Source organism: Ursus arctos, unplaced genomic scaffold (genome assembly GCF_023065955.2).
Source record: "Ursus arctos isolate Adak ecotype North America unplaced genomic scaffold, UrsArc2.0 scaffold_11, whole genome shotgun sequence".
NCBI classification, from domain to species: domain Eukaryota; kingdom Metazoa; phylum Chordata; class Mammalia; order Carnivora; family Ursidae; genus Ursus; species Ursus arctos.
The window spans coordinates 70,426,372-70,436,411 of record NW_026622775.1 but is presented as its reverse complement, the minus strand read 5'-3'; the positions used below and the strand labels follow the sequence as shown (position 1 = coordinate 70,436,411).

The window sequence follows — 10,040 nt, the reverse complement described above, 5'->3', positions numbered from 1 at the left end:
CCCATTGTTTGGCTCTGGCCTCCTGCCTTCTCCCAGGCCCAGAGCCTGTGTCACCCATCATGACTTGCAAGGCCTCTGCAGGGCTTCTTCATGGCCCTCCCCCACAGCCCCACTGGCCAAACCCAAAGTGGGCCAACGGGGAGATGGCCCTGCCTCTCTCCAGGATCCCGAGGCAGGGTCCCAGAAGGTGGGAGGTCTGAATGCGGGCACACAGACGTCAGCAGCCAGGCTTGTGTGTCTGTGTTCAGCCTCAGTTTCTCCTGAAGCCAGAAGAGACAGAGGAGGGTAGGGCTAGCATTATTGCCGCTTGCTTTCTACACCCCATGGGACAGATGAGGGCATCGCCCCGCCCTCTAACAGATGACCCGAGCCACTGAGCTCGGGTCACCCAGACAGTTCACATCTGGCTCCGGGTGGGCGGCAGGCATGTCCCATGGCTTCGTGCCACAGTGACACGGGGTCGACGGGACAAACTCTTCACCTTCAAGTCCCCTCCAGTCTCGTGGAAGCAAAGCCAACAACAAAATGTCAGTGCTTTGCAGGAAGAGATGCCAATTTCCAGGCTGGAGAAGTACTGTTAGGAGATCAGAGGAAGTCCCTCAAAGGAGAAGAGTGACAAGAAAGGGGTGGCAGGCCACAGGAGTAGCTGGCAGAAGGACACTCCTGGCAGCAGGAGCCACGAATGCAAAGGGCCTGAGACAGGACAAGCGTGGAGGTCCGAACAAAGAGCAAGTTGCCATGATTGCGGGAAGAAGGTGCTGGGCGCTGGGTGCTGCCCTGAGTGCCTCCTGGGACTCACTCCGTCCAGTGCGGTTTCTCAGACCTGGAAGATGAGGCACAGAGAGCTGAAACAGCGGCCCCCAAGGCCACGCAGCTAGCAGAGAAGCCAGGGTTCCTGCCAGGTAGTCTGGCCCCGAGCTCTTCAACCACTCTGGATGAGAGGGGGAGGCAGACAGCCCAGCAGCCAGAGCGCTAGGAAGTCTCATGAACTGAAAGCAATCGTTAGAACAAAGTCCAGGAGCTTGAGTGCCTCCCCCCCCCCCCCGGGCTTCAAGCCAAGCAGGGATTCCACAGGTACTTCTTCCCTGCACCTCCCGCAGCAGGCACGCTCCCCAGCAGCCTGGCTCCTCCCTGGGGCTGCACAGAAGGGCAGGCGAGGCTATGAGGCTACAGTGCTGGCAGGCAGTGGGGAGCAAGCGCGAAGATGGAGGGCTGCCCGTATTGGAAGGGTCCCTTTGCTTTTTGCCCAGCCCCAGCCCCAGCCCTTCTGTTTTTCTACAGGAAAAGGGTGAGCTGGGGTCGAAGCAGGTGGTGACAAGTGGCAGGTCTGCAGGTGGGCTCCGCAGGCTGTGTCTGCACCAGCTGGGCTGTTAGAAGGAGCAGGCGTGAGACGCCTCAGTTGGGGGGTGTTGAACTTGGCACTAGGGGGTGGGGATTAACCAACGCAGCCCGGCTACTTCTCACTTCCCTTATCACCTCCTGCCACCTCCCCCCATAAATGTTAATGAACCCTACTCTCTGCTTCCCGGCTCCCTCTAGGCAAGGGAGAGAGTGGGTTAAAATTTAGGTAAACTGAGTCTGGGCCACATGAGAGGGTCCAGACCCTTTGCCCCCGTTCTTTGGTCCTTGATACTTTTCAGGGAGTGTCCACCTCAGTTGATACTCATGGTGGCAGTTTTGACAGCACCGATAATGGCCATTTCCTTTCTACAAATTAGGAAGCTGAGACCAGAGTAGTGAAGGGACTTGCCATAGGTCACACAGCCCATAGAGGACAGGGCTTGGGGATGGGGATAAAATCCATGGGACACTCTCCATGCTGCCTCTCCTCTTGGAGCCCAGCAATGGCCTTCCCATAGGGGTAAAGGAGCAAGCTGAGTCAGAAAGCCAGGCCTGCGGGTGCACAATGGGAAGGGACGAAGAGCAGATGTCGCACCATGAAACAGGCTACCCAGCCATGCCCCAGAGCCCCCTGGCACAGGCCCCTGGATGAGCCCCAAGGCCAAGCTTGACTGCTGGCATCTGTTACCATGGAGACCCAGGCCTGGCTGGGGGGCTGGCCAGTGACAACAGGCCCCTCCCCCACCGATAGGAACCGGGCACTCAGGCTGGGGAAAACTGGGGCCCAGACAGTGCTAGGTGGTCCCCCCACACCTGACTCCTTATTTCATTCCATCCCCAGCTCACCGGTCCACCCCAAAACCACAAGCCTGAACTGTCTCCTCCATGCGTCTGCTCTTACCTGTCATCCCAGGATTGAGGTCGGGAGGAGGTAGCCCCGACTACCTTGCCTGGGAGCAGGCGGAGATGTGGGTGAGGTCACAGGCTCCCCGGAGAATAGAGCCAGAAGCAGCACCGACCACAGCAGAGAGGTAGACTCGGGCATTTTCTCAGAAGAGGCAGAGTTTAAATCGGGCCCCAAATGGAACAAATGTGGAAGACGGAAATGAGGAGCATCAGCCTGGGCAAAAGCAGAGAAGCAGGGCAGGCTGGGGCATACTCAGAAAATGATGAGCACTGGACTGGGAGTCTGGGTACCTGTACCTTGTCCAAGTCCTGCCACGCACTAACTAGCTGTGAGACCCTCCCTGGGCGTCATCAGCGAGTGAGGAGGCTGAACCAGATGAAGAATCTCTAAGAGCCCTTCCAGTTTTGACGGTATGATTCCAGTATGGTTCCAACCCTGGACTCCCCCAGTTACAGGGCTACCCCCGCACTCCCCAGGCCAGCTCAGGCTCAACAGGGCCCTGAGCCCCCCCCCGTGGGGCACCGGGGGTGGAGCTGGGAGCCAGGTGCTGGAGCTGGACAGCTGGAGGTGGCCAGGAGGTGGCCTTGGGCTTGTCTGCGTGGGGGGAGGGGTGGCAGACAACTTTGTGGATTGATCTAGCTCAGGAAGGTGAGAAGGACACTCTCCTGCTCATCTCTGTAGGTAAAGGCATCGGCATCCAGCATTTCCCCTTCTCTTTCCATCCTGGGGGCACTGAGACCTCGGAGCCCAGAGCTGAGGTGTGAGCTCTGCTTCCCCACAGGACACGGGGGCTTCCCTCGGAGATCCCCCTAAGCATGAGCCAGCTTCCACAGACACCATCACCCACCCTCTGCAGGGAAGGAACAGCTAGAATCCCTGGTCGCCAGCTTCTGGGACCTTGGCTAACGCAGCCTGGAGGGCGCGGGCGCAGCAGAAAGGCCCCAGAGGAGACCCACGTGGAATAGGAGCATGGACTTCAGGAACGTAGTTCCACCACTCACTAGCTGGGTCATTCTGAGCTAACTACCTACCAGTGTGCCTCAGGTCCCCTGTCTGTAGAATGGGCTAATCCTGGCACAGAGCAGGGTGGGACCAGAGGTCATGTGAAGAGGCTGGTGCACACTGCATCCCAGGCAGCTGCTGGCGGGCGTGGGGAGGAGGCCCTGGGGTCGGCCGCTGCCCCAGAAAGGATGGTGAGTGAGGCCCAGGACGTATTACACCTTTTGACGTCTGCTCAGTGCAGTTATCTCATTTGGTCCTCTAACATCCTGAGACATTACCGTCCCCATCTCTAGGAGAAAAGTGCCCTGGCCCAGAGAAAAGCAGCTCGTGCCAACGCACCAGCTCTTCTCCGAGTCTGTCTCTTCTGAGCTGGCAGGCCAGCTCTCAAGCTCCCACTGGGTCCTTCCACAGCCCCAGCTGCTCCTTCTGCCCATCCCTGGCCCCCAACCTGTTGCACCCACTCTTTGCTGCCCGTGGGGACAGCCTTAACACCTCCGTCCTGGTGGTCAGACAGCAGAGAGGGGGAGCAAGGGGTGACAGGCAGTGGAAGCCACCGCTCCTAGCCAAGCCCACCGCCTGCCCCCTGGAGGGAGGCTCCTCCTTTTAAGGCTGCTTCTGGGAATTTCCACCCCCAGAGCCAGACTCAGCAACCCCTGGCCTGGAATGATACCTGCGCTCACCCTTGGGGAGGTGGGGCACCAGCCCTGAGTGCAGGAGAAGCTGGCCCTGGGAGGGGAGGAGGGGCCCTCCAGTCCAGGTCTGAGGGTCAGGAAAAAACGTGGGAGACCACGGGGGCCAGGCTCCTTAGCCAGCAGCTCCATCCTCTGTGTTCGGGTAGCCCAGCGAGAGGCTGGCAGCCCCCGCCAGCAGCTGCTTTGCCGTCTCACTGGCCAGGAAGGTGGACACCTCACACCTCAGTCTCCCAATTACGCTCTCTTCCCCCACTCCTCCTCCCCTCCCTTCTCTCTCCTCCTCCTCCCCTCTCTCTCCTCCTCTCCCCCCTGAAAACCTGTGGCTTGAAGAGACCTTGGCTTCTCTGGGACTCTACCCCTGGGGACTGCCCATATCTGCTCCTGAGTTTGGGGGCAGGGGGCAACCGCCCCAAGAAATCTCTCCAGCGATGGGAGCCACCCGCCTGCTGCCCAGCCTCGCTCTGTAAGTGCGCCGCCTCTCTGGACTGAAGTCTTGTTCCCATTCCCAGCCTAGGGCAGATCTAATCTTACCGGGGCTCCCACACGGAGGGGCGGGGGTGCTGTGGGGGACGAGGGGGGTTGCCCGGGTGCTCACCCTGGGTTGACTGCTGGCACCCACACCAGGGTCTGCCTTGTCTTCCCACACAGGTGTCTGCAACTACTGATTCTCTGCTGTCAAACCCAGGTAGGCAGGCGCCCCCCCATTGGCTTTAACCCATCTCCCCCACCACACCCAGCTGGAGGGGGGTAGTCTCCTTTCAGCGGACAGGCAGACAGAGGCAGGTTCTGGCCTCTCCCTGGATCCCGATGGTTTTTGAGGTTGGGGGGATGGTGTCGGCCTTTGGAGGAGGGTAGAAGGGGCTAAGAAGGTACATTTGGGGATTCACTGAGGTCTTTATCTGTCTTCCCTCCATGACCCTCCCTGTCCCTACTCATCCTGGGGTCTCTGTTTCTCTCTTGTGCCGCCCACACTGGGTTCCCCCCCCCAAAGCTAAATGCATGGGGCAGCCTAGGCTTGAGGGATGGTCTGGAGTGGCAGGTAGAGGGCAAAGGTGCCGGTTCAGGTGGGCCTTGTACTGGGAGGTACCTGGAAACACAGGTTTCCATGTAAAACCACTTGTGCGTTCCACTTACTACCCCACTCCCCCCAAGACGGATGTCCTGGGGGGCCGATGTCCTGGGGGATTGCATGGGCAGTCAGAATGCCCAGCCAGGGCGGGGTGACTCCTTACCTACAGGGCAATGAGGTCAAGCCCAAAGAGGTTTGTTTGGTACAAGATTCAGGGTTTGCATCTCCACACTCCCCCCACCCCATGTCAGCCCCTCCATACACACACCCCCACCCCAAGCCCCAGCCCCCTGTGCGAGGCTCGGTCCCTTTTTGTGACCCTCCATAAAAGTGCAGCTATTAAAATGCACTGGTCCAGAACCGCTCTGGGGAGAGATCGCTTGGCTTTCCCAGGCCAGAGGCCCGCTTCTCTTCATATCCAGTGGGGACTTTTTTTGAAGGTAAATGCCTTTTCTCTGGGAGAGGGAAAGGGGCTGCCTTTGAAGCAGTGGGGGGGTGGGAGAGAGAGAGACAACTCCCCCCCTTTTCCTTCCCCCTTTTGCTCTAGCCCCCGTTCCAGGCCTTTTGCTTCACACATCCAGGGAGAGCAAGAAGAAAGCCCCCAGCCTGGCCGGGAGGGGGCTGGGGGTGGGCCCAACCTGTTCTGGAAGGGGAATTAGCACAATGGTGAGGCTGGCCTGGGCGTTTATGGCCTGGCTGAGGCCCCATTCAGGACTCCAGGAAGGTGGCAAAGCTGTCCTTTCCCCCTTGAAGTGCCCCCTCACCCCCCTTGGCGGGGGGGCCGGCAGGCCGGACCACAGCCATGCTTGAGGGGCCGTCTGACAAGCAGCTGTCTGCAGCAGTGGAAGGGGAGGTCCCCCCGCAGCGGGAACATGAAAGGGACAGGCCAGGTCCCGCGGGGAGAGCGACTTGTGGGCTGTGGGGCTGTGGGGGGGGCGTGGGGCTGCTTTTGTGCAGGGCCTGAAGGGGGACAAGGAGAGGAGGGGGCTTCAGGGGGGCCCTCTCTGCTCCTGACCTGGAGCAGACAGCCAGAAGGAGGCTGCCCGCCAAGAGGGGCGGAGGGCCTGAACCTGGGCCAGGAGGCTGGGGGCTGGGGGCAGGCCGGACCCCACCGAGGGTCCTGGGCCAGCCAGACCCCACCTCCTGGCAGGGAGGCAGGCCCCCTTCCCAAATGCTGGCCTCGGGTTTTTCCAGGGTAGGGTGCGGGGCACACGTTGCTGCTCTGAGTCTCCGGACCCTGCTCTCACAGGCGGGGGGCCTGGCGGCACTCCTGGCCAGTGGAGTGGGAAATGAGCAGTGACACACACGAAGGGTTAACGCAGAGCAGGTTACAGGGTCAGCCTAGAGCAGCTCACTGCCCCCTTCCCCAAAGCTGGTGCTTCCTGCTCTGCTCCTCCCTCTGCCAGAGTGGCCTCAACAGAAGCTGATCTGGTCCGGGTCTGTCTCGGTGGCTGTGACTGGGCCTGGGATAAAGGTGGCCTTTGGGATCTGGGGCAGAGAGAGTCTGGCCAGCAGGATCGGGTGGGGAGAGAAATATTGAAGCCTAGGGTGGAAGCTGTCACCAGCAGCTGAGCAACGTCATCTGGTTTGCACCTCACTGGAGAGAGAGGGCAGTCAGTAGTCTGTTGCTCTCCAGCTCAGTGCTGCAGATAGGTGAGGAGAGACTGGGCCTGGAGATGGTGCGGCCTGGCTTTGCACCTCGCATGGGTGGAACCGGGGCAGCGGGCAGCAACATCGCCCCCACTGGCCGCGAGCCTCCGTTACACTGTGGCACAGGCAGGGGGCGCCTCCAGGGAGCGCCACTGGGCCACCCCCCTAGCTCATCTTGCAGCTGCAGCCTCCACCTCCCTCATCCCTAGAGAAGCCTGAGCACCCAGGGGAGGGGCAGGGGAGGCGGGCAGGAGCTCAGGATTCCACACTTAGTGCTGACATTGGTACCATAACTTTGAAGGTTCCTTCCAGCAACCAGAATCATGATTCCAGGCCTGCACTAGATCACCAAGTGTCCCCCAAGCCTGGGCAGAGGGAGAGTCAGGAGATCATGACCGGCTTTCCCACTGCCTTGGGAAGAGCCTATGTCCCCTTCCCCCCACACCTCTGCTTCCCAGGACAGATGGCCTGCCCCCATCACACTCACCTCCACACCCCTCTCCCCTGGATGGACCAACGGTGGTGTCGCCCAAAGCAAATTGACACTATTTTTCCCTTGGTAACCGCAAAGGGGGAGAATCACCCGTCTCCTAATTTTAACCAGTACGTGAGGGACCAGGGCGCCATGACCGACCAGCTGAGCAGGCGGCAGATCCGCGAGTACCAGCTCTACAGCCGGACCAGCGGCAAGCACGTGCAGGTCACCGGGCGTCGCATCTCTGCCACTGCGGAGGACGGCAACAAGTTTGGTGAGACCCAGCCCTCACCAGAGGCCACTCACACCACTGGCCGGACTAAGCTGCTCCCTCCCCAGATCCTGTGCCAGGGCAGGGACCGAAGAGGGAGAGCAGGGAGAAGCCTCTTGGAGGAGGGCCTCCCAGGGCCCCCCCACCCAAGCTCAGAGGTCAGGCCGGTTGGGGGGGGCCCCTGCCGTACCCCTGAGCTGGCAACCCCCATGGACAGAGGTCTTTCTCCCCCTCCCCCATCACAGCCAAACTCATAGTGGAGACGGACACCTTTGGAAGCCGTGTGCGCATCAAGGGTGCTGAGAGTGAGAAATACATCTGTATGAACAAGAGGGGCAAGCTCGTTGGAAAGGTGAGACCTGGAAGGAGCGGGGGTGGATGAATGACTCAACCTTACTCCTGCCCCACAGCACCCTACTCCCCTCTCCTGGGCCCAAGCCAGGACCACTTCTACTCATACCCCAACACTCAGCCACTCTCTGGTTTCTCCATTTAAATAAGTCCCTGTGGGCGGGTCTAGAAGCCCTCTGAGGACACTTACTGATCCATAAGGCTCTTCGGCTCTGATTTACGGGATATGTCCCCAGCATCAATGAGTCAGGATTTTAGCACCTAGTTGATATTGCAGCCCCCATGTTGAGGGTTAAGTGCTGATCAGGGCTGAGAGTGGGCATTCATGCATGGCTGCAAGCTCCCCCAAGGTCAGTGGGGTGCACAGGATCCCTCTAGGAAGACACACGCTCACCTCCTGCTAGTGTAACCTCTCCGCAACAGCGGGTCCAGCACTGTCGTGCAGGGAGAATTCCATTTCCTTTAGCATTTGTCGGTCCTGGCTTCTGATTCTGGTTGTTCTCACCAAGTATTTGCTGATTTGGTTAAGCCTCAGGCTTCCCGTCTATAAAAACGGGCGTAGTGTCAAGGCAATGGGTGGCTGTGTGGCTCCCGACAGTCTTTATTCTATAAATATTTGCCCCTTCTTTTCATCAGAGACTGTCGCCTCCTTTTCCTCCACCCAGCAGTTACCATTTGCCCACACTGAGAAGTGTTCTCATGTGCCGAGTACCCACTGGGTACGCAGTGCAGAATAATCTGGATCTTTATGCCACGTCCTAGGAAACAGACTCAGCATGGCTAAACACCGTGCTCGAGGTGTACAACTTGTAAATGACAAGCCTGTATTTAAGTTCAGATCTGACTCCAAGCAAAGCTTGTTCCCTTCTCCCACTTTTGCTCTCCCAACAAGGGCACCCATCTCACCAGGCAGAAGTCCTTGGGCACACAGCTCCCGTCACTCCCTCCTTTGTCCCACCAAATAGGTCCAAAAGGCAGATAAGCCAGACAGGTTGGGGGGACCAACTCCCCTCCTCTCCCTCCTTCCCTCCGCAGCCCAGCGGGAAGAGCAAAGACTGCGTGTTCACGGAGATCGTGCTGGAGAACAACTACACGGCTTTCCAGAATGCCCGGCACGAGGGATGGTTCATGGCCTTCACCAGGCAGGGTCGGCCCCGCCAGGCTTCTCGAAGCCGCCAGAACCAACGAGAGGCTCACTTCATCAAGCGCCTCTACCAGGGCCAGTTGCCCTTCCCCAACCACGCAGAGAGGCAGAAGCAGTTCGAGTTCGTGGGCTCAGCCCCCACCCGCCGGACCAAGCGCACTCGGAGGCCACAGCCCCTGACGTAGTCGGGGACACTGGGGGCAGCTGCCCCTCACCAGCCTTCCCATCCCCTTCCCTTCCTAATCCCAAAACTGGGCTGGGGTGGAGGGAGGGGAACCAGAGCCGCCAAGGAGGGCCCTGAGGACCAGCAAGCGTCAGAGCCTCGAGCCGGAAAGGGGCGGGACGGCCACAAACCAGGGCTGGGGCCTCAGGGCAGCCGCCCCAGACCCCCCGCCCCCCGCACTGGAATAGGCCCTGGGGGGTGGGGGTGGGGCAGACCCCCAGGCGAGGAACTGTAGTGTTCCCCTGGACGCAGGCTCCCTGAAACAGGTGGAAAGGGCAGCGGATTCAAGGCCTTGCAGACACTGTCTGGAGGTGGCTCTCTCTAACCTCTGCTTGCGGAGTCTTCCTCAGTCTGCCCCAGCCTCCAAATTCTTCCTGGCCTGTCGGTAGGAAGGGACTTTTGTGTTTGTTTCAGGAAAAAAGAAAAAGGGAGAAGAAGAAAAAAAAAAAAGATGGCCATTCTTCACATTCCACTACCCAGGCCTGCACCCCCATCCCCAACTTCGAGCCCCAGAATAAAACCATTTTCCTGCAAACGGGTTATCTGAAGGCAGGGTGGCGGGATCCAACCCCCAAACTGCGGGGTAACAAAGTTGCCTCTCCGAGAGGCGCGGAGCAGAGCCCGGGCGAGCCGTGGAAGCCCAGAGGCCCGGCAGGTGCAGGAGCGGCGCGCGGGGCGCGGCGGGCAGCGCCGCCCGGAGGGGAAGCGGGGTGTGGGTGGCCCCGGGAAGGCCCCGCACCTCCGCCCGGCGCGAGGCTGGCGGCCCGGGGCGGGCCAGGCCCCGGGACCGGCGGGCGCGCCCCTCCCTCCGCGCGGGCTCCGGTTTCCTGGCTGGCACAGCGCGTCCCGTGCTACCTGTTGGGGCGAAGCTAACCCAAAGCCGCGGGCGGGCGAGCCGCCGGGGCCGGGACAGCA

The 10,040-nt window shown here is 60.3% G+C and overlaps 1 protein-coding gene across 2 annotated transcripts; it reads left to right on the top strand.

The window, feature by feature from the left end:
- The first annotated feature begins 4,370 nt into the window (after window positions 1-4,370).
- Window positions 4,371-9,087, top strand: FGF17 (fibroblast growth factor 17). 2 transcript variants are annotated; one of them, XM_026519098.2, is made up of 5 exons: window positions 4,371-4,405; window positions 4,591-4,627; window positions 7,266-7,410; window positions 7,653-7,759; window positions 8,794-9,087. In XM_026519098.2, the coding sequence occupies exons 1-5, from the start codon at window positions 4,371-4,373 to the stop codon at window positions 9,085-9,087; spliced, it is 618 nt and encodes a 205-aa protein (XP_026374883.2). The 2 variants fall into 2 exon arrangements, with proteins under 2 accessions (XP_026374883.2, XP_026374882.2); XM_026519097.2 differs by having other exon boundaries at window positions 7,233-7,410.
- The last annotated feature ends 953 nt before the right edge of the window (window positions 9,088-10,040 follow it).

Bases quoted from the DNA above. Each gene is read 5' to 3' on its own strand.
- FGF17 (XM_026519097.2), top strand. From the start codon at position 4,371: ATGGGAGCCACCCGCCTGCTGCCCAGCCTCGCTCT. The intron at 4,406-4,590 runs GTAAGTGCGCCG...CTTCCCACACAG, and splicing joins CTGCTGCCCAGCCTCGCTCT to GTGTCTGCAACTACTGATTC. The intron at 7,411-7,652 runs GTGAGACCCAGC...CCCCCATCACAG, and splicing joins GGAGGACGGCAACAAGTTTG to CCAAACTCATAGTGGAGACG.